The sequence below is a fragment of the Telopea speciosissima genome, chromosome 1 (genome assembly GCF_018873765.1).
Source record: "Telopea speciosissima isolate NSW1024214 ecotype Mountain lineage chromosome 1, Tspe_v1, whole genome shotgun sequence".
Classification (NCBI taxonomy): Eukaryota; Viridiplantae; Streptophyta; class Magnoliopsida; order Proteales; family Proteaceae; genus Telopea; species Telopea speciosissima.
This window is the reverse complement of record NC_057916.1, coordinates 5,684,595-5,709,653: the sequence shown is the minus strand read 5'-3', so window position 1 is coordinate 5,709,653 and position 25,059 is coordinate 5,684,595. Positions and strand designations below refer to the sequence as shown.

General features: G+C 38.3%; 1 protein-coding gene across 1 annotated transcript; it reads left to right on the top strand.

Annotated features, from left to right (window-relative positions):
• The first annotated feature begins 7,519 nt into the window (after positions 1-7,519).
• LOC122672237 lies at positions 7,520-24,905 on the top strand. The gene is made up of 8 exons (XM_043869734.1): positions 7,520-7,921; positions 8,029-8,169; positions 8,337-8,564; positions 11,073-11,280; positions 13,039-13,175; positions 15,044-15,124; positions 24,227-24,293; positions 24,380-24,905. Exons 1-8 carry the CDS (start codon positions 7,617-7,619, stop codon positions 24,677-24,679), a joined length of 1,467 nt encoding a protein of 488 aa, XP_043725669.1. The 5' UTR covers positions 7,520-7,616; the 3' UTR covers positions 24,680-24,905.
• The last annotated feature ends 154 nt before the right edge of the window (positions 24,906-25,059 follow it).

Here is a 25,059-nt window from a genome sequence, read left to right as displayed (position 1 = left end):
ATTTCCGTAAACTCATTCCTTTTCTTTTCGATTTGAAGAAGATTCAGATTTGGACCCGTTGCAAGGCTTCCGGTTTGCAAAGTAGGGCAAGCCAAAGAGTGGAATTGAGCACAATGTCTTATACGGACGGGCATGCCCTTCCGAGGCCGGGTATCTACTATTAGGAAGGGACAGTTAGATAAGAACGGAAATTACAAGTACAGTTCAAATTTGTTTACATCCAGTATTCTTTATTTTAAAACGATTTACTCAATCCCCAGAGTTCGTTAGTATTCATGTCAAGTAAGAATAAAATAAAAATAAACTTGGGTGCAATTTTTTCTAACTGTTTTTTATTATTATTATTATAATTGTTTCTCTCATTTTTATTTTTTTTTGGAAAATTATAAGATTAGACCATATTAGGTTTGGGTTTACCAAACTATTAACTTAATGTTTTGTTTAACAAATTTATACAAATTTGAGTTTGGACTTACAAAACTGTCCAATACAATGTTCCTCTTATGTTTCTTTACGGTTTTACCCTCCATCTACCCGACAATTAGCTACTGCCATGACAAAGCATTGCTGGAGCCTCTCCCGCCCCTGCCCTCAGTCTTCTATCACCTCACCTTCTTCTTCTTCTTCGGACACACACACATCTTCTTTCTTCTTCTACAACCCCGTCGAAGTCCAACCCTTGCAATTCTTCCATTGTAAAAATGTCAACATAAATTTTCGCATTTGACCATATTCTCATTATTCGACCATCACCACTAGAACCTCTCTATCGTAAATCTATCCTCGATCCGCCCCACAATCGAAAAGCAAAAATACCTTCCACACCAAGGGTTACCGTCACTTTTAAAACCAATTGTAAATCCATATAAACCCACAACCAATTAACCTGACTATTGAAGTTTCGAGATTCCACAAGTTCTTTATTGCGGATGAGAAACACAAACATCAACCGAATCCATAAGAAGAGTTTTCAAATAAATTCAACTATAATAATAAGAGCTTATTCTTGCAGTCAACATGCAAAAACTCCCAAGATTAGAGAAATAGAATCCACCTTTTCTCACTTCGACTCCGCCAAGATCTCCAAACCATCACACTCTATGACCTCTCCAAGTGCAAGAAAACCATTTTGTTCGCTTTCCTTGCAATTTTCACGATGGAAATGGAGCGTTCACAAGGGTGGGAATCGAAAAGGGACTTCTAGTAGGAAGTAGGATTCGGTCAATGAAGGATCAATGTCCACTCCAAACTGTGCCTCATCCCGCCTCTGCCATGACCAGCTTCCGTTGCAACCCTCACGGTCATCAGGCTTCTTCTACTCTTGTCGAAGAATCTATGTTTCTTTATTCATAATAATTTTCGGAATTGAAGGCATCGAAAAATCTAGACCACCAATGTCACGGAACGAACCATTCTGAACAAAGCAAGAAAAAAATTGAAACTGTGTGTATCATCGGCCAAAGCCGTGTGGACTACCAAAAACCCTTTGGGCTTAAGCGTCATTTCAACCTCAAAGGAGAACTCAAGAGGCCGGAGTGATCGATCAAGGGCAACGACCCTTGAAAACTCAAAATCAAAGGTATTATCGTCGAACGATGCACAGCCTGACTGGAAATCAATGACGGAGGAGACTTCTTCTTGGAGCGTGGCATTGTCTTGTTCCAGTGTTCGGATATACTTCTCTTCTGTATTCATCTCCGTTTTGTCAATTTTATTTTAATTGCAGAACTGTTCAATTGCCATTTTCTTCACTTGCTTCAATTGATCATAGAGCATATATATTCATGTCTCTTAGCTCCCCTTGCATCCAACTGTTTCTTGATAGTTGGCGGTGAAGGAATGGTAAACGCCAGGTTGAAGCTTTGCGGCATCATTTTTGCTCTTACCTGGTCAGTTGTCTCTCCAATTCGGAATACATAATTCCAATAGAGCTTCTTCTTCGTCTTGGTGGGCGATAGGAAGAACACAAAAGGGAGGGGTAGGGAAAGGGAGAGAGAACAAGAGAGGGCGGGAGGGGTTGCACCGAAAGGACATAGACGATCTGAGAAGGAAGGATAAAAGTGTCAAAAAAATGCATATGACTGAGGGGCGAACATTGGTATTTTCATCTACTCTTTTTCGTGTCCGCTCCATTTCCCTAAGTTCCTCTAATAGAGAGGAGTGGATCCCACCGGGGCATTGTGTTTGAGTAGGAGTATATCATTTTCACCCATCTATTAGAAGAACTTGGGGAAATGGATCCGCCCAGAAAATGGAATAGTTAAAGATGTTGGTTAGTTTTGCAAACCCAAAGTCAGTTTTGTGTAATTTTGTTAAACAAAACAATGAGTAGCTGCGTTGGGTCTTGTACTATTGATCTGCCCCTATTGCTGTGTGTGCCTCAGACACAACAAGGTGATGAAAAGACCACCCTACCCCTATCCGAGCGGGAGTAAGGCAGTCTTTATTACCTTACTGTGTCTAGGGCTCACGACAGTAGGGGTAGCTTGGAAGTAGAAGATTCAGATCCATGAGTAACTAATTTGGAAAATCCAAACCCAATAGTTGCTAATTTTGTAATTTTTCCAAAAATAAACGACGATAGACAGTATCGTCTCCAGGGAACCCAACGCCCAGGGTGCTGTCAGGGGGCATTTAACGCTGAGCTGTGCTGCACAAATCTTGGCACACGCCTAGGGATGTGTGTAGCACAGCCAACGGCCGGCAACAACCTGGGCGTGGTGGGCTCCTGGAGAGGTGCTAAATGTGTATCGTCACTCGCCACTCAGCAGTCAGTGAACGGATCCCACGAGGTTGACGGAAAGGTACACCACGTCATTATTTTTCACCTCAGAGTTGGCACAAATTCCCTGGACGAAATGCCACACGCCTCCTCCCCTCATTCCAAAAGAAAAGAGAAGAGTAAATCCCCTACGTGTTAAGCTTTTATTTGTCGGTTCTTTGACAGACGAAAGAGCTTATGGGGGATTTTTATCGTCTCAATTACATCTTCGTCAATTACATTTCAAGTGCACACCTAAGATGAGGACACGTGGCTTAATAGAATCTCACGGGGAAATTGAATTGAACGATTTCACTTTCATTTCACACATTGCTATTTTTCCTTCCATTCTCTCTTTCTCTCTCTCTTTCCCACCTCTCCTCTCTCACGACGACTGACCGACTGCACGACGGTGGAGGTGGTTTCCGCACCATAACCGCATCCTCACGCCGCGCGACAACCTCACGCCGATGGAGCACCCTCACAAACCTCTTTCTTTTTCAATCCCTAACTCCCTCTCTACCATAGCTCTAGATTCGAATCGTTCTTCTTCTTCCTCGCACAAACGAAGCTATTGTCCCTCGCAACTTCGTATGGGACTATTTCACCAAAGAATCATGGTTTTCCCTATACCAAACCCAGCTTTGTTCTGATTTTGCGTTTATTTTGCAGACAAACCCTATCTCCTCTCCTCCAAGCGTGCGCGGCGACGACTACGACGGCTCCTCTTCACACTCCGTATCCCCATGACTCCTTTCCTTCGATCTCTCATTACCTTTACATTGCCTCTTTGTTTGTGGTTTTTTTTTTTTTTTTTTGTGTCGATTTGGAACCAAGTCAATCGCTGATTATTTAGTGGATTCTCGAGTGGTACTTGTGATCTGAAGTGAAGACCTGTGGATTCCTGCTCGGTTTTTTTTTTTGGTGTTCTTTCTTTTTTATGTATCCCTTTCTATCATTCAAGCAAGGTTCAGTTAGATTTGTTAGTTTCTAAACCCGATGGCTATAGTGTTTTACCCGAAATTACAGCTGATTTGCTTCCATCCTTGATTCTAGCTTCGATTTGGTTATTGATTGTTTCTTGCCATACCGAATGCGCTTGATCTCTTTCTCTTTTCGCTTTTCGATTTAAAACTTTCCATCAATTTCTGGTTTTTCCGGTTCATGTCAAATTTCGCGCGATTTGGTAGAAGATAGGACGTAAACTTGATAGAAATGTTAAACCTTTAAGACAAAGTTCAATTTTTGTCAAGTTAAGAAGGAAAATTGATTTAAAGTGGGACAACAATTCTCTAGTTTGGAGGTCTTTATATCATTGTGAAAAAGCACATAATAGATATGGAAACCTGTGTATTTTGGCATCATCTTCGAGTAGCGTTTCAGCTTGACTTGCTATTGCTAATCGCTTCCATGTCCATGCATTTTGAAACTTCCTTAGAAAATGCCGATTCACGAGGTTGTACAAGAAAAAGAAAAGGGATCGGATGCTTTAGGCAAGTTGCTTATATGGACCGCCTTATCTTTCTTTCTTTATGATTTATCACTCAATCATTTTCAATACCTAACATTAAAGTAATTGAAGATGATGGATCAAATTCGAAGAACTATAAACACAGACACTGAACCCGCCTATCTCCTCGCTCTGTGCTTACAAACTACACTTCCTCACTGTTTCCTCATGATGGTGCTTCCTTGTTAGAATTTTAGTAATGTACAGGGAGGATCAATATGAATCAACCAGGCAATAATATTCATGAAGATATCTCTTTATCAACTTGAGTTTTATTTTGGGTTCAACACCATTTCTCATTCCATTTGATTGGGATCCATAAGAGCTAGGACCACCCAAGTTCCCGCATTAAACCCACCTTTGTCCTCTCTCTCTCTCTCTCTCTCCATATAACCCCATCTAACCAAAAAAAAAAAAAAAAAATGTACACCGATAGACACGTCATATAAAAACTAGACATGGTAATAAAGTGTCTATTAAATGTGGAGTCTTGGTGAATTTGTTCTTATCATATTAACTGTGGTTTTATTTTGTTTGTTTGCAGGATTACTCGTGAAACTGTTGAGGAATTCCCGAAAGTCTTGCGAACCCATACTCAAAGAGGTTCTTATGGGCAGAGAGCACTCCAAGAGGGCCACTTGGTCTTATGTGGATGACATAGTTCTTAGGAGAATTATTACAAGCGTCCTATGAAGAAGAGTACTTCAAGGGGCTTGAAGCTTATTTTAGGTTTCATAATTCTTAATATGGGCGACTAATTCAGTCAATTGATGAACTATTATATGTACTTCATCTTGTAAAAACTTTTATAAATGGTTGATATGTGAGGATTGAGTTCCTTTTTGTCTAGTTTGTGTGACTAGGAAATTCAAGTGATCACATATATATCCTTGCTATACTAGCAGGGGAAAGTAGTGGGGCTTATGGAACGAGAGACCCCTCATTAAGAATCATCTGCTTTGGGTAGCTAGAAAATTCCAATTTCTCGTATGATGACAAAAGACTCGCTTCACCCACTCATGTTAGTGCTGAAAGATGATCCTTCTAAAAAGAATACCACCTTAAAAACAAGAAATTAGATATAGATGATCATTATTACTCCACACTAAATGAGCTTTAAAATCAAGAACCTCATATCTGTCCAAACTCATGTCATCAACTAAGCACATCTAAGTGACAGACTTGCAGTAGTAATTGACCGATTCATGACTCACTCGATCCATACTCCAAGAGTTGATACACTGCTATTACCACCCAAAGTTGGGAACATGACCATACATGAAATTTCTAATGTGCACTTAATAAATTTGTTAGCTGTGCTTGCAAACTTTCATTGAAAGAGAAGACATTCAAAAACCTTGTGCTTACAAGGGGTCAATCCCTACATGTATGCTAAGGGATCAGCCTTGGCTTCAATTACAAGCAATAAATTTTCTAAAATCTAAAAAAAAAAAAAAAAACTTGCTATAACTAGTCCAAATAAACAAAATAGAAACTCAAAAGGAGGTCGGTAGAGCTGCAATTGAGGCTAATAACCCATGGCTCAGGCTAAAGCCTTCCTCCCTTTTTCTTAGAGGTCCAAAGATCACTTTCTTTTTCTTTCATTATCTACAACACCACCCAGTTATTGGAGTCCGAGCGTGTGACTTGAAGCATCGAAACCTACAAGTATAAAATCAAGGTGAATGAAAGTTAATTTTTAAGAGCATGAATGTAGGAAAAGCTAGAAGTAAAGTCAATTTTTAAGAGCATGGATGTAGGGAAAGCTAGAAGTCAAGTCAATTTTAAGAGCATGGATGTAGGGCAGCAATAGCATGTATTTTTAGGATGCAAATACTCTTCAAATCAAGCTAGAGTGAAGGTAATTTATTGGACACAAACAGCTACAATCAATATCAAAAGCAATATGGCAAAGCATATTGAATGGAGGGTTTTATTTTAAACCCCAAAAATATAAGAGTTCTAGTCACTGAAAAATGAGGTCAATGATCTATCAGAAGGAGGGTTTTATTTTAAACCTCAAAATGTAAGAGTACCATAGTGTAAACTCACAACATAGCTGTTAGTATTTTAGGGGCATTCATACCCAAACTCATGTCATCAACTAAGCACATCATATCTAAGTGACCGACTTTACCATGCAACACGTAACCAATAACAGTCCATAAATTGATTAATTGTCAAGTTTACATTCTATCTTCTACCAAATCGACACAAAAAATTTGACATGAACCAGGAAAAACCAGAAATTGATGGAAAGTTTTAAATCGAAAAGAGATCAAAACAGAGAAAGAGATAAACCGCATTCGTGTATGGCAAGAAACAATCAATAACCAAATCGGAAGCTAGAATCAAGGATGGAAGCAAATCAAACCGTAATTTGTGTAAAACACTATAGCCATCGGGTTTAGAAACTAACAAATCTAACCTCGAACCTTGCTTGAATGATAGAAAGGGATACATAAAAAGAAAGAACAAAAAAAACAAAACAAAAACAGAATCCACTGTGTCTTCACTTCGAATCCACGTATACCACTCGAAATCCACTAAATAATCACCGATTGATTTGGTTCCAAATCGACACAATGACAACAACAACAACAACAACAACAACAACAAAAAAAAAAAAAACAAAGAGGCAATGTAAACGTAATGAGAGCGAAGGAAAGGAGTCATGGGGATACCGGGAGTGTGAAGAGGAGTCGCCGTAGTCGTTACGCCCGCCTTGGAGGAGAGGAGATAGGGTTTGGTCTCGAAAATAAATGCAAAATCGGAACAAAGCTGGGTTTGGTATAAGGAAAACCATGATTCTTTGACGAAATAGTCTCATACTTGAAGTTGCAGGGGCAATAGCTTCGCTTGTGCGACGAAGAAGAAGAACGATTCGAACTGAGCTATGGCAGAGAGGAGTTAGGGATTTAAAAAGAAAGAGGTTTGTGAGGGTGCTCAATCGACGTGAGGTTGCCGCGCGCGTGAGGATGCAGATTACGGTGACGGAAACCACCTCCACCGCCGTCTGGTCAGGTCGTCTTGAGAGAGGAGAGGTGGGAGAGAGAGAGAGAGAGAGAATGGAGGGAAAAATAGCAATGTGTGAAATGAAAGTGAAATCGTTCAATTCAATTTCGACCGTGAGATTCTATTAAGCCACGTGTCCTCATCTTAGGTGTGCACTTGAAATGTAATTGATGAAGATGTAATTGAGACGATAAAAATCCGCTTATGGGGTGCTAATAAAAGCGTCTAACTTCTCACCCGCTTTTTTGGCTCCGGCCTTAAGCTCTCTGAAGGCACTCGTATTTGTGTGATGGCGATGATCTCTTGAGAATTGAGATCCTATTAGCCACCATGTCTCCGCCCTGCGTCGGAACCGATGCATCGGTTGCCTGTTGCAGATGCTTTTCCGGCGACAATGGTGGCTTTCACGGCGAGAGCCGCACTGTATCGGACGAACAAAGTTGTCCTCATTGCGGGAAATCTGGCCCTCCTTCCTCATCTTATTGTTCTTTTCTTAGTTCTGATTTGAGATATGAGAGGGACTGGGAGAAGTTACGGAGATGTGTTGCCGCTGCCACCAAGGGTTTTACCATTGGTGCAGGTTTAAAAGGTGGACTCGCGGCCTTTTCGATCCTCGCCCGGTTGAGGAGAGGAAGGTCCTTTTCCACCTCTAGATGGTTTACAAAGAGTTTCTGAAATTAATCTTTGGTTCAGACTCAAAGGTTGTGATTATGATTTTGATTTTGATTTCCCTCGGTTTCAGAAAGACCGGAGTGGTTCCGAATAGCGAGGCGATTGTTTTAGCAATTAAGGAGACTCTAAGATACGGCCTCTTCCTCGGTACCTTTGCAGGCACATTTGTTTCTGTCGATGAGTGTATTGCTGCTTTGGGAGGATATCGTAGGCATGTAACGATTCTTATTGTCCATCATCATCTTCCTCTTCTTCATTTCTCCTCTTTGAATAACTCTAGTTTGATCATGTTGTAATTCATATTTGTTTACCAGAGTAGAATAAAAAGGAATTTGGTATTTTAGGTGCTCATTTAATTTATATCTCATTCTGGATCAGGACGGCGAAGTGGAGGGCACTGTTTGCCGGGCTTCTTGCAGGGCCTTCGATGCTTTTGACTGGACCAAATACGCAGCACACAGGCCTAGCCATATACATCCTTATGCGAGCTGCTGTACTAGCATCCAGATGTGGGATAAAGAGCAAACGATTTGGACGCATTTGTAAACCTTTAACGTGGGCACACGGCGACATTTTCCTAATGTGCCTCTCCTCTTCCCAAATTCTGTACGTAACCTCTGGGAAAAAAATTTAATTCTACAATAAGTCTTTTTCTGTAGTGCCTAAATTTCGATTCCTATCTTTTCCTTTTCCCCAACTGTTAATTACAATCAATTTATTTTTGAAAGTTTCTATTCCTATTTGCTTGCTCTTTAAATGAGGTTGGACATTGTATTTGTCCCTTGTGGACAAACTGTAATTCTTTTTGTAGAGAGTTTTCCTGTTATCAGACCTCCTTGAAACTTCCATTGCACCTACGAGCCTAAGGACTATGGTAGTATCTGCATTATGGAAAACAATTATTTTACAAGAGTTTATAACTTTGAAACTCATGACCTTAACTGCATTAACGGTTACTTCATTGGGTTATACTTTGTGTCAGTAATTTTGTTAAATGTTAACGCAACCATAGTATCCAAGTGTTGAGAGACTAAACCAAGCAATCAAACACACTCTGGGGGCAAGTTGTTTTCTTTTGGGTTATATAAGGGATTGGAATAATGTGAGAAAAGGTAATGTCACCAAATTCTGGCTGATCACTGGTGTGAAAATAATTCTCAAAATTGAATTTCACGGCTATGTGTTATTTCATTGCTTACAAGGATGTCATGATAGTGGTATGGAACACAGGATTTTGCCACGATATTATTGACTTGGAGATATGACTTCTGGAGAAGTTGGAGTTTTACTGGGTTGCTCATGATGAATTTTATGTGAATCATAATGGATCAGGGCTACATTCTCAAATTTTCAGAAATTTGTGGGTGACTAAGAGCCCAGGAAGGCAATCTTTTTTCATTTTTGCAGCAGCCAGAGACATAATTTTAGTGAATGGTTTGTTAATAAACAGGAGCTAGGGGCTGGAGTATTCAGAACCCATGTGACTTCTACAAGACTGGCATTGTATTAGTGAACCACCTTCTCCTCTGGTGCTATTTTTCTTGGAATGTTGGACATATTGTATAGCAGCCTTTCTCCACAGTGGCCTGCTCTTCCAGTCTTCAGATGCTTGACTGGTTGGAAAAATAAGGGGTGAGTGAAAGTCAGGTAAACATAGAAGAACTATCCCTATGAAAATGGGTGGATACTTGGAAACTAAGAAAGTAGAGGAACTCTGGAAATTCTAAGAAACCTGAGGATGAAGTCAATGAGAAAATATTGCCGGTGATGCTGTTCTTAGGCTCTCCTGATGCCACTCTCCATAGCAGCCATTAAGTGCACTGATGTTGAAAGTGGTCCATTATCATTGCTAAGTGATTTATATAGTCAGTTGTTGGCTAATGTACTTTTTATAGATTCAGTGCATTTTGGGATCTTGTCTTGTAGTCTTGTCTGTAATTAACTGTTTCTTTGGTCCGTTTCTTACCCCCTCTTGCTGTACTTCTTATATAATTTAGTTTATGGGATGCGTTCTCTGTCCGGGAGCATGGTCCCTGCGCCAGCAGAGGGGCCAATGGGGCAGAATTACCATCTTTCATTGGGGGGGGGGGGGGCAGTCATTTTGCCCCATGCTGTGTCTGGGTGCAGGAGTGACGCTCCTGGACGGAGTCCTTTTTCGCTTTAGTTTATTGACATTTTCCAAAGGAGGGAGGGTTGAGGAAGGAAAGAAAGGAAGAAAGAAAAGGACGAGTATCAAGTTATGTGCCTGAAAAAGAATTGAGTGCTAAATATCAATAGATAACAAGTAATTCCTCTCTTTATCTGGTGTCATATTGCATCCAATCCTTGAGGAGTAGGAGTTGAAGCAGGTTTATAGGAAATTATTCCCTGCCCCTTGTATCTCTAATTAAATTGCACTTGCTATAGTGTTGTTTGGGATAGATTATGCTTCGAATAGAGCATATGTCCAAGCCACTGACCTAATATCTCTTTAGAACTTCCTTGTACTTATCATACACATAAACATCCCCTCGTGAGATTGCTTGTTCAAGCTGTAATATCGGAGTATACTAATGAAGTGTGACAGAATGGTTTCGTACACAACTGGGCAGCAAGGTCATTTCATGTTAGGAGTAGAGAGATAGAGCAAGTTTGCTAGTGTACCCTCCCCTGGTGGTTCAATATATATATATATATATATGTATATATGTAGGATAGTTTACCTGAGATGTTTGATTCTAGTCAAGTGAGAATGATATTTGTGGTTAGTTTCTTAGAGCTGCACCAAGACACTGGGTCATTTGTATTATTTAACCAGTTCCCTCTTTCATAATTCATTATTTATGTATCCAAAATCAAAATATGCGACATTAAAAATTGTTTTTGTGGTTTCTCAATTTCTTAGAGCTGCACCAGGGACACTGGGTCGTGGTTGATGTAAGTCTCTGCAACCTTGGAATCCAAGTAGACTAGTAACAAAGAACAGCCTCTTCAGACCTCTGGACAGATTACCGTGTAAAATTCATAAAGAATACTTCAAATATGCCCCTACTTATCATCTTTCTTATTTGGAAGGCTTAAGGAAGAAAGATTCAGGCCCGAATATGATCAATTTCAATTTTATTTTTTTTGCAGGTCGGCATATATATTGAAGCAAGACAGTCTGCCTCCATCATACAGGTCTTTTCTTAATAAGCATGGTGGAAAGGATTCTGTTATATTGCAAGGCATCAAAGAATTAGCAAGCAGCATGCCTTTCACCAAGTTGGATGGGATAGAGAAGTACTACAAGTCCAATGGTGTCAACATAAAGCTTGATCCTCAAATGAAAGTGCCATGTTCGGTATGCATTCCCTAAATTTATAGTTCTCTGCTTTTCATGGGAAGACACACATTACTTGTGTTGACACCTTTTTTTGGGTGATTGGCACCAAAAACAATATATTTCATAGATCAGATTAGGACCCAAGATGACCAAAAGTACAAAATCAAGGCTATTCATAAAGTACTAAATACATGGACAAGTTTTTTCTTTGGCAACATCTGCAGTAGTTGAGCTGATCAAGGGTTATTGGGTTAGGAATTTCTTTAGGGACAAAACTGAAGTAAAACAGGGGCAGCACTTTTCCATATGATGGCGCTACAGGAAGTTGTAATACACTTTCTCTGAGAATTGGGCTTTAACACCATCCTTCCATCCCCCCCCCCCCCAACTAAATAACACATGCATTTTCACATGAGTTGAATGCAGTGAATTGAAGGCCAGACATCCCTTAGGTTCCACGAACTCTTTGGCTTGAGGCTTAGGCTGGGTTGATTAAATTATATTCAAAATTTGTGAATCTTCAAAATTTCAAAATATTATATTTTTTGTGTTTTAAAGTCTTGTCTTATGAAAAAGAACATTTCAGCATCTTTTGTTTTGTCATAGTAATTCAGCTTTCGAGAGTTTTTTTAATTTTTTTTATTTGCTTGTTTTTTTGGAAATGGAGGAATTCACATTTGAAACCTTAAGTTTTATAGTCTTTTCTGTTTTCTTCTTTTTGGGAGTGTTTGGGGTGCTTATTCTTAAGTGGATTCTGTAAATGCTCTGTAAATTATTTTTCCTTTTTTTTTTTTTCTTTCTATTGCATGCAATTGCATTCCATTTCTTTCGTTCCTATTCTTCTTTCTCAGAACAAGGGACTAAAAAAAAACGATTACTTCATTCCTGATAGTCATTTCTTTTATCAATGGATAAGAGGATACTCTGAATTGGGAACATGAGAAAGTACTTCTTGATCATTTCTACCAACTTAAAGCCCCATTGGAATTCCTTTTATGTAGTCCTAACTTGCATTATTATCTCTATTACTAATTCTTTGTATACGTTGGTGTTACTAACCGTCCACTCTTTTTGTTTGATCCCCGGTATGATAATACATGCAATACCGAAAATTCTGTACATTTGATCTTTTGCACCCACTTTAAGCCTTGATGATTAATCAATCAATCTTAGGGTAAATAGTTTCTATTGCTTTACTTATGTTTACTTCCACTCAACTCTATACATAGGAAATGAGATTCAATCTTCTTACTGCGAATTTTTAAGTTGTTTTGTTTCTCTCGTATAACTATCTGCCTAAGTTCATTAACTGGAACGATGAGTAAAAAAATAAAGTTATCTAGTCAATACATTAAACTCCTTTACTAGAAACCAAAGTCAAAGTTCAAATAAAGTAATAAATTTGAAGTAAAAAAGCAAATTAAATAAAAGTTTATGTCCCAACGAATCAAACGTAGAAATATTGATAACACACATAGAGTTAATGGTATTTCATAGCTAATTGATCGAGCAGCAGCTCGTAGACCACCTGAAAAAGAGTATTTTTATGGATTGCAATACTTGAAATGGCCATCCATAAAAAAAACACCAGTTCTTGAAGCTACTTGTTTAGAATTTTTGCATTAATAATTTGCAGTGATTATTTTATCTTGATAAATTTTGAAGTTTTCCAGTACGTTCCTATGTTAGTGTTGTGAAAACTTCAACAACCGAGTATTATTACTAGTTAAAAAAAGAAAAAAAAACTGATATGCTATTATTCAAATGTTTCTGCAGATTATACATGGACATCAATCTTGTGCAGAACATGTCATTTCCTTTTTCGTTCAAGCCTATGGAAGGGCATTGCCGGTCTATCTTCCAGTATATTTTATTCCTGCTCTGATAGTACATCGTCTAGACCTCTTAAAAAGGTAACTTTTTGGGGGTTTATTACTCTACCTAGTACACTCCAGTTATTTCATCATCTTCTCGCTAAGAAATGACAAGTTAAACTTTGTGTGAAGTCCTATTTTTTCTTGAAGAAATCACTATATAATTTGTAGTAACGACCAATTGCTGTGAAGTGGGTCCAAGTCTGGCCAGCTAGTGGTGTCTTGTGCATGCATGATTATTCTTTTTTTAATAACTAATTTGATGTCTGGTGAAGGCTTTCTATCTCTAACGACAGTTATAACTTAATAAATTTCAAGATAGGGTAAATTTCATGACCTTGAAAACAAATGAAGGATCCAATTATAGTAAGATTACATCAAGAACCATCTTTAAGCCCCTCTTTTTTTTTGTGCTACTCATAGATGCGTTGACTAGACATATTTTGGATGAGTTTCCCTGGTGTATATTTTTTGTTGATTATATTGTTTCTGTTGATAAATGAAAAAACAGGGATAAATGCTAAATTAAAATAATGGAGAAACACTTTGGAATAAAATTTTTAAGATAATCCGGGTAAGATAAACACACACACACACACATGCAATAGAAATAGTACTGAAACTGGGGTTTAGAATTTACAACAGGGAGATACCTCAAAGTGATAATTTTAGATAATTGAGGAAGATTTTACCCATAAATTAAAGTGGGGTGGATGGTGTGAAGAGATGCTTTTAGAGTTTTGTGATTGCTGTGTTTCACTAAAACTCGAAGCAAAATTTTATGAGACAGCTATATGACCAGTATTGTGTATTGAGCTGGATGTTGGGCGGAAATAAAACCACATAGAAAATAAAACTAGTGTATCTGAGGAGAGACATGTATGGATTAGGGTTGATGATAAATATGGCTCTAAATAGAGTTGAATAGGGAAACAGGATCCGTGTAGCAGATCCCATTTAGTTGGAATGAGGCTTAGTTGAGTTGTATTGGCAAGTTTTTTTCAATTATTGACATGTTTGCTCTCTCCGTTATTCAGTAATTCTTTCGATCAAATCTTCCGTCTTTTTCTTCTTTCTTTGGTTTTTTTTTTTTTTTTTTTGGGGGGGGGGGGGGGGTTCTTATAGTCTTTTACATCCAGTTGATATATACTGTTTCTTTCAATTCTTAAAGCTTGTGCTTCTGCATGAATTTTGTTCTCTGTGGTTCTTAAATTTGTGAAAGAACCTATAAGATTGATCTATCTTTTGGTTGCTTTTGGACTCCATCCTCTGGCTCCGGTCTGAAATTTCTTATGCGTTTTGCTTCAATTATTTCTCTGTTAACCTGTGATTTCTTTGACGTTTAACTTGCTGATGTGCTTATCTTTCCAATTCTCTTATTATGAAATTCAAGTTACTGACAAGAACTAAAACTTGGGACCATCATTTGGCAATTCTAACTTCTATGCCATTGGACAGATGGGTTGGGTAGACCAGGCTACTTAGGATATTAGATTCCCTGTCAGCATTAGAAATATTCCAGTTGCAATCAGGGAATCTTCATAGACAGATCAGAGATAAATAGGCAGTATGATGATTCCCCCTCTTGAACAGTTTTGTTAATCACTGCTGGCACTTTTCACATTATCTTCGTATGGCTCTTTGGTTCCATATCCATAGGAAACTACTTAATTAAGGCTTTGCTTCTCATTGTTGATCATTTTAGCTAGATTCAATTATTTTCTTCTATCATTAAATTTGATGGATATGGAGAGAGTGCATGGCATTTTTTTGAAATCTGGATTTTGATGATGTGCTATTGGAATGATTTCCGCAAATTTATACTCATTATCTTGGTTTTTTTCTCTGCACATTGTCATGATTTTATATTGTTCTATTCTAATGCATTCATGCTGAGCATTGTGCAGGCATTATACAATTTTGGGGAAGTGTCTCCTTGGTACTGCAAGATCAAGCTTGTTTCTCTCTGCATATTGTTCGTCTGCATGGTATAGCATTTAATTTTCCTTATGTCACATGCACTATCATGGTACAAGAAGGGATTTGCATAAGGTGGTTAATTCATTACTGCATTTTACATCAAATATTACTTTATTAATAATGCTAATAGAGAAACTGCTAGATTGATACTCTGTTAACAAAAATTTGTAAGTTTTTTCTCAATTTACAAGAAAAGAAAACCTCAGGCTATGTTTGGATGTCAGGAAAAGAGAAGAACAGAAAAAATTCAAAAAAAAAAAGAATTCGAGGAGAGAGATAGATACATAATTCAATCATTGCATCATCATGATTTTTGTCTCATGTTTAAACTTTTCTTTTCTTGGCATCCAAACATAGCCTTAAAGTAAAAGCAACTAGCAACAGGGTTCTACCACAGATTTAGAAAGGGAGAGTACAGGGAAGAGGGGAATAATTGCTCAAGGCAAATACCTTGCTTCTGTAGGATAGAAGCAGCAACTTATTTTATTTGAGAATGCTATTCATGAGTATTTATCCCACAAGAAAAAAAGGGCCAATATTCATAATTAGACAATTGTTTTAAAAACTTTCATACAATGCTTAAGAAAGCAACTATACAGGGCTTACTGTGGATCCCATGACAAATAGATGGAACACTACATATTATATATTCATATTTCCAAACCTAGAATATACAAAACCTCTCAAAACTCAACTAAACTAATGAAATTTAAAATTTCAGGCTCACAAACTGGGCTACTTTTGAAATAGGAGTTCAAGTCAAATGTTCAGAGCTTGAATGATGGCTAAGTTAGACTGCTTTCTTTAGATGAAATTTTATTTGTTATCAAAATGTACTACTCCTCATCAAGATAAACCCCATTTTTATTGCAAAATAGCCTCAATATTTGATATAGAAAAAGATATTGCCAAATTGCACATGGCTCTAAGTATAGCTTAAGTACACAATGTTTTGAAAGTTTCTCCCTTTGGTCCCTTGAACATAAAATGTGACAACCATTAGGTTGACATCAATGGGTTATTCTAAATTCCAATTCTACCCTGTTCATGTGGTAAAGAAAGGGCTGAATATAGGTTTCTACAGTTTAGTTAAATGAACACATTTTTTCTACTTCAACATCCCAATACAATCAGGGATCAGTGTACAAGTAAGGTTGGATCCCTTGCCCAGCCCATCGGAAATGGTGTAATCTAGTCTGATTTGAGCCGTGATTCTACTCCCTTGTGAGCAACCCTCTCTTCAATTCTCGTGCGTCTCTGTTACCAACAAAATCTGGCCCTCACATCCAACCTCTCTCTCTCTCTCTTGGTGTGTGTGTAGATCCCTTAAGTTGCAAACTAAAGAAGTAAGAAATGATGTTATTAATCCCAAGGGGGTAGCTCAGTTGGCAAGGACGAACACCTCCCAATTAAGAGGTTCAAATCGTATCAAACAAAGGAAACCAGTATCACAAAGCAAGAGAAGAAGAAAGAAGAAGGAAAGTGAAGAAGAGAGAGAGCCGCAGGTCTGGAGAGAAAACCAGTCACGGTTTTGTCCAGAATATCAAACCATAAGCCCCTATGATGCTTAATATAGTATGATAAAAGAGAGTTTACAAGTGTACTCTTAACACTAAACCGAATTACTAAATAGTACATAAATAACTTTAGAAACCAAACTATGTCCCCAAGTTACCCCCTGCGGTAACACTAACGCAATAGATAATAACAATACACTTAACACTCCCCCTCAAGTTGGAGCATATAAATCACCCATGCCCAGCTTGGAACAGCCCTTCCGGAAAGTTTGACTAAGCAGAGGCTTGGTAAACATATAACCCAACTGATCTGCGGAAATAAATGGTGTATCAGTCAACTTCCTCGTACTGCATTCCTCACAACTTGACAATCAAGTTGAATGTGTTTGGTCCTTTCATTAAATACTGGGTTATTGCAATATAGATAACAACTTGATTATCATAAAACATCTTCTTTGGTTTAGTAACCGGAAACCCCAACTCTTGAAGCAATGATTTCATCCAAATCAAGTCAGTTGCAGTATGAGCCATAGCCCTATTCTCAGCCTTAGCATTGGATCTAGCCACAGTTGTTTACTTCTTGCATCTCCATATGACAAGATTGCCATCAATGAACGTACAGTAACTTGTGGTAGATCTCCTATCACTGTCAGCACCAGCCCAGTCTGCATCAGAATATCCAACCAAACCAATATGCTGATTAGTTCGGTAAATGAGCCCCTTTCCTGGAGCACCCTTAAGATACCTTATGATTCAACACACTGCCTCTCAGTGAGTCTTCTTAGGTACTCCATAAACTGACTAATAACTCCAACAACAAAAGATATTTCTATTCTAGTAACAGTAATATAAATAAGTTCTCTACTAATCTCCTGTACCGGTGCTTGTCATCAAATTCCTTGCCATCATTTGTCCCAAACTTCTGGTGTGGATCAATAGATGTATCAACTGGTTTAGAAGCAAGCATATCAGTCTCAAACAAAAGGTCTAATACAGTTTTTTCTATGCCAGACTAATCCCTTTTTTCCTTCGAAGCACTTCAATTCCAAGAAAATGCTTGAGGGCACCCAAGTCTTTCATTTGAAAATGTTTTAGTAGATAAGATTTCACTTTTGTAATCCCAAATGCATCATTGCCAGATATGATACTATCATCGACATACACCACCAATACAATCACCCTAGAATCCTAGCGATGAATAAACATAGAATGATCCAGAATTACACTACGAGAATCCGCACCGAGTAACAATCGAACTAAACTTATCAAACCAGGCTTTAGGTGACTGTTTGAAACCATAAAAGGCCTCGTGTAACTTACAAACTTTGTGAGCATTTTCCCATTGAGCAACATATTCTAGAGGTTGTTCCATATACACCTCCTTATGTAGATGAGTATATCACTAAAAAGAAAGCATTCTTGATATCCAACTGATATAAAAGCCAGTCTAAGTTCATAACTAAGGAAATGAGCACATGAACCGAATTAAGACGAGCAATAGGAGAGAAGGTCTCAAAGTAATCCAGACCATAGGTGATAGGTCTGAGTATAACCTTTCGCAACTAAACAGACTTTTAGCCATTCAACTGAATCTATGGATTGTACTTAATGGTGTACCCTCAATGACGCCGAACAAGGTCTTTACCTGGAGGTAAATCTACTAAAGTCCATGTCTAATGAGAATCAAGGCATCCATTTCCGCTTCTATAGCTGCTTTCCACCCAGGATGAGATAACGCCTCATGATTAGTTTTAGGAATGGAGTGAGTAGATAAGGATAAAGCAAAGCTATATAAGGGAGATGGAAGGTGAGATAGAGAAACAAAATTTTCTATAGGATAAGCAATCATGGATTTCTGAGTACTAGAATTGGTACCTTTGCGAAGAGTAACTAGGAAGTCATCACGAGGAGGAAACAGAAGCTCGAGCTGGAAGATCGAACCGTGTGGTGGGCTGTGAAGCAAGAAGAACCGAATCAGGCTACATTGTCTTCTTACGCCGTTGGTACACTTCAGTACTGCAGATGAGATAGTGGTTGGAGCATCATCAAATGGCTCAAGAGTAGGAATAAGAGATGACCGAACAACACCTATGTCAAGGGAAGAGCTAGTGGCAATAGGTAAAAAATATGGAATATTCTCAAAGAATGTAACAATGGCACTGCAAATTGCCGTTGAGTAAGTAGATCATAACACTTTGTACCCTTTTTGAGTTCTAGAGTAACTAAGAAAAACATAATTAAAATCCCTGTGAGACAACTTTTCAACTTGAGGTTGCAAATTATGAACAAAGCACACGCATCCAAAAACCCGAGGCGGCAAAGAAAATAAGGGAGATTTTGGAAACACAATAGAGAAAGGTGATCCGTTATCTAGACAGAAGAGTGCATTTGGTTAATCAAATAACAAGGGATGAGAAACGCATCACACCAAAATTGTTTGGGAAAATTCATATAAATCATTATAGACTGAGCAATCTCCAATAAATGTCTGTGTTTCTCAACGAAAGAAATTCTGAATGATCTCTCATAAAATACAACCAAGTCAAACGAGAATGATCGTCCACAAAAGTGAAAAAATAAGAAAAATGTAACCTATTTTTGACACGACAAGGACCCCAAATATCTGAATATACTAAAGAAAATAAAGGACTTCTAGACACACTACAAGAAGGGGAGACGGCTGATGATGCTCCCTGAGTTCACAAGCTCCACACTAAAGGCGAGACACAGATTTGCAACTACGTGCCATATGCTGAAGTTTTGATAATGATATTTCCAAACTGAAAGTGCCACTGAATAGGGGAAAGACCACCAGAAGTAGTAGTAGAAGCAATAGAAGGTGCAACACAATTAAGATAATATAGTCCATCCACCAATCGTCCTCCTTGTCTGAACTCTGAAGATCCTAAAGAACATAATAAGAGGAAATTTAGAGATTTAGTAAGGTAATTGATTGATAAAATACTTAAAGGTAATTGTGGTACATGAACAAAAGACAGAGTCATGGATGAAGTGAAACCATACTGTGACCAATCACATCGGTTAAAGACCCATCAACCAGAATTACAGGGAAGGATTGTGAATTATAGAGAAGGAAGAAAACAATTTTGACTTACCAGTCATTTGGGGGGAGCACCAGAATCAATTATGTAAGGAGTGGAAGATGTGGTAGTGTTAAATGCTTATGTACTTGGGTGTGCCAGAGTGCCTGTGGATGAGAAAGTAGCAGTGGATAACTCAAGAAATTTTGGATATGTTTAAGTATTTGTTTATTTTTATAAAAAAAATATTTGTTTATAATCGTTTCGAGACACAGAACTTGATGGAGAAGCTGCAGATGAACTGGAAAGGTTGGTGTCGCCAAAAAGACACCTTCTTAGTATTACCATCTGATATAGGTGTATTAGCTAATTGTCGAGCCCATTGTGGTTTACCATGTTTAGCCCAACATGTCTCAACCATATGATTAGACTTGCCACCAAAAGTACATTGTCTTAAAGGTTTGTCAGTCTACTGCTCACCTGTACGGCTGTACCACAACCACGACCTCCCCCAAGAAAGGTAGAACCACGACCAAGACCAGCAACAAACATAGAACCTGCCTTAGGAGAGGGTGAGATGTCATCTCTAGAAGGAGAAACAATAAGCTAGAGATGAGAGGTCTCATTCTGGGAAGGTACCTTCTCCCCAACAAACTACTGGCTCTTAACAAATGGATAATCAAAATTCAACCCGGCCATAAATTTTGCAACTTGAAATTCAGCCCACTGAATCTTCAACTGTTCCAGATCAGTAGTGAGAGGTTGATGAATATTGAGCTCCTCCCACTTTCCCTTTAAGGCATTGAAGTACTCATTCAAAGATTTGTCCCAGTTGAGAACAAGAAGATTAGAGAATGATTTGGCTTGTCTAGACAGAGGCCTTTCTTATTATATTAAAGATATGGAGTACAAAGGGTTAAATACGGTATGTACTACAACTGCATACATGGTATGGAGTACAAGGCTAGGTAGTACACAACGTGGCATTCTTATCCTATCCTTAACACCCCCCTCAAATTGTTGCATAGATATCTCTCATGCCTAACTTACATACAATAGGATATAATAGCTTACAATTTAAACCCTTCGTAAATACATCAGCTAACTGATTTTTGGATGTGACAATCGGAATACAAATTGAGCCCTGGTTAAGCTTCTTTTTGATGTAGTATCTGTCAATCTAAATATGCTTGGTCATGTCATGTTGAAATGGGTTATGAGCTATACTGACTTGTTATTACAGTAGAGCCTTATAGGTTCTTTAGATGTCACCCCCAGATCATCAAGTAATACTTTAAGCTATATATGCTGACACACACCTTGAGTCATTGCTTGGTATTCCGCTTCTGCACTAGGTATGGATACCACTGTTTGCTTCTTGGTTCTCTAAGTAACCAGATTCCCTCCAGGCAAAAGTCTGGCAATGGCTGGCGAAGGCGGTAGGGGCGCTGGGACCATACGAGGTAAGGGGTCAACGGTGGTTAGCATGGCGTGACATGCCTTAAAGCATGTTTAATAGATCATGCTCGGCCGGGTGAGCGAGGCTGAAGCCTCGGTTGCATGGAGGGTCGTACCTTCTAGCAGGGGAAAATAAATACCCAAAATATTGGGCTCTAATACCGAGTTGAGAACAAGAAGATTAGAGAATGATTTGGCTTGTCTGATATGACAGAGGCCTTTCTTACTTATATTGAAGATATATAGTCCAAAGGGATAAATACAGTATGTAGTACAACTCCATACATGGTATGAAGTGCAAAGCTAGGTAGTACATGATGTGGCATTCTTATCTTTAGTACATAAGAAGGGTACTTTGAACTTTAAAACATCTCCCTTTTGTGTATGGAGGGAAAAGTTTCAAGATACATTACACTTAAAACTTAAAAAGTAAAATTTTATAGGACAAGTCATACGACCGGCTATGATGTATGGTGCAGAATGCTGGGCAGTTAAGAAGCATCATATAGATAAACTCAGTGTAGTAGAGATGAGAATTTTGAGATGGATGAGTGGCAAAAGTAGGAAGGATTAAGTAAGGAATTATCATATTAGAGCTGGTTTGGGAGTAGCTCCAATACATGATAAGCTACGAGAAAGTCATTTGAGGTGGCATGGCCATGTTCAACGGAGGCCTTTGGATGCTCCAGTATAGAGGAGTGATGTGATTCAGATTGAAGGAACTAAAAGAGCCAGGGGCAGACCTAAAATAACATTAGGAGAAGTGGTGAGGAAAGACATGCATAGCTTAGGCCTTGTATCAAGTATGACCTCGAATAGAACTGATTGGAGGGCAAGGATCCATGTAGCCAACCCCGTTTAGTTGGGATAAGGCTGAGTTGTTGTTGTATATATGTAATATGGAAATATCTTTTCCCACATTTAAGAATAAGGATACAACCTTCTTATTTGATACTTTATTAAACTAGGAAGACATGATATAACTAAAATAGGCTTTAATAAAATTCAGTTCCTTATGAGCAACATGAGCAAATATCTGCTTTGTTCAATACTCGAATGTACTAAAAAAAATCCTAGTTTCTTCGAAATCAGCTATTTGACTTCTGGATATCTTTTTCAAGTAGCTTGTCAAGTAAATTTTGAGTCATGGGTACAGGACTGTTTACATGTGAGACCTATTGCTCATGCAATTTAGGATCCTCATTAAAATCCTAGTTTCTTCGAAATCAGCTATTTGACTTCTGGAAATCTTTTTCAAGTAGCTTGTCTAGTAAATTTTGAGTCATGGGTACAGGGCTGTTTACATGTGAGACCTATTGCTCGTGCAATTTAGGATCCTCATTTTGGTCAACCAGTTGAGGAAGCCTTTACTTGAGGGGTCCTTTTGGCCCAGTGAATATTGTTTTTTCTGTTGTTATCAGTGGAAGGTCGTGCTTGGCGTGTTGGTCAAGTGCTCACTTTCAAGCTCTATAGGTTTAAATTATAAAACTAGCTTGGACTGGTCAAACTTTATTCCTAAGTACTGAACCAACATGATTACCACCATCTGATTTGGCTGTCGTTAAGATAAAATAACATTTTGCCTTTTTGGCCCCAGTTGCAAAAATTTCCGTGGAGTTTAATGCTGCTATTATTATTAATTATTAAGTAACAAAAGGATATATATATATATATATATAAAGGAGAGAGACTAAACTGCAGCCTTTACTTGCAATTTTAATGTTTTGACAATTTTGATTGGAATATATTCTGCCAATTTTGCATCCAGTTTTCAGTTTAATCATTTGTGAAGCTATCAGAAAAATGTAAAATGAGGTGCACAATATCAGTTACATGTACCATTAGTTGAAGAATCTTTGTGCTCACCTTTTCAGTTAAGCTGCTCATGGACTCGATCAAACTGTGAATCAACCTAAGGGAAATATCACTGCAGTCATCCTGAACTACTTTATACCTGATGCTGCAGGGGAGAATCTATATGTATTTAGTTTGAAACAAAATAGGATTTAATTACTTCAATGTAAGAATCAATTCAGTTTTAGGATAATTCAAAAGGGTGTTTCATTCTAGAATAGGATTTGAGCTTGGAATTGACTAATCAGATCTGGGAGTCAGCTATTTATGGCATTCATATCATAATGGAATGCCATATGACTTATGGAACAAAGAATGATTCTCTTCCATTGATGGTTTGTAATACAAACCTAAATTGTTCTTTCGTTTGCTTTTTTTTAAGTGTTCTCATTTTCTCTTCTGCAACTATAATTACTGTATTCTGATAAGCCAGTTGATTAGGTCAATAAGTAATATTTATTTCAGTTTCAGCTCTGCTTATCGTGCTCTCATCACTATACTTGCACCTCCATTTTCATGGAGATCCTAATGGATTTTCTGCAGAACTTCTACATTGCTACGTTCTGCATGAACCCATGCAGTGGTGGAGGAACCGGATCGGGAAAAAGAGGGATTCTAGTTGTAAAATAGCTAATGAAACCGTTTCCAAGGGTGGCAATTTTGCGCCCCCCCCCCCCCCACACCAAAAAAACCGAATGCTAGGACCTATTACAATCCACTTCTCCCCAGAACCTGCGAAAATGAGACTTGCATATACTGGGTTATGACCCTTATTTATCTTCTCTCGAAGGCCACAAATCACTCAATTTTAAAATTTGTTAGGTTTTTTGTTCTGCCTATTAGGAACCAACCCTTCAATTTTACACCTCGCAAAACATGAAAAATCTCTTTTCTTAACTTTGCAGCCCTATTGCACAATATTGAGCAATTAACTGAACTTTGATGCTATTATTTTGAGTTGTTTCTATTAGTGTTCTTCATTTCTCCGTTGTTCTCGTATTTTGAAATCCAGCAACTTTTGATCTACTTCTATTCCCTATTTATTTTCCATCTGAACCTATTCCTAGGATTACCAAGTTTAGTGAATCTTCTTCTCTGTATCAATTGGTACCAGTGCCAACCTGATTGTCTATGCAGTTTGTTGTGGCCACATAATTCCAACTGAGGCATTACAGTTAGAACATAGAATTTTTTTATCTCTGTCAGTTACTCAGTTATAATTGTTTGATTTGTGCTTTAGGATGTGGACGTGCTTGGTGTTCAGGATTTTCCAGAGGTGCAACATTTCAACGGTGGCAATGGGAACGGTGTGTGAACTTTGGTGGCTTTCTTATTGCCCTGAGATTATGGGTCTAATCTGTTATTAAAGTGCTGTGCTTGTCCTTGTGAACAGTTTCCTACTGGTCTGGCCTTGGCGATCGAGAAGAAGAGCAGACGGATTGAAATATCTCTCTACTGCCTTTCACGAGCAATTGAGAGCTTCTTCACATGCATGGTGGAGGCTGGTTTGTTGCCACGGCCTAAGAGATTGAAGAGAGCTGATGTAGTTATTTTCAGTTTGTCAACTGCTATCATCATGCACTGTTATGCTCAGGAGAGGGAGGTTTTTCGGTCCAAGTACCTGAATGTTCTTGATTGGGTATTTGGCGTTCCTCCTGTTACCTGTGAAACTCCTCGGAACAAGACCTGTTAAAGCTCGATGGTTATATGGGGTTTGAAGATGCAAAATTTGCTTCGTCACCGGATGGAGGTTTTGAGAGTACAAATTACGCAAACACGATACCTGCCACTTTGCAACAGTGTTACAGATCTCCACAAGCGGCCATTATTATGGAGTAAGATATATACTGTTACAATAATTGAATGTAATACTTATAGATTTATTTAATTGATTCCTGAATGGCAGTTGTGAGTCCTTAGAGATATCATCTAATTACTTACCAAAAAGAGAGATATCATCTAATTACTTAATAAGGCAACACATATTCATGCATTCTCTATTGTGATTTAATTTGATACACATGCTCTTCATTTCAGCCACATGGAACTGTTGTGGTCAAGTCCAGTCCAGAT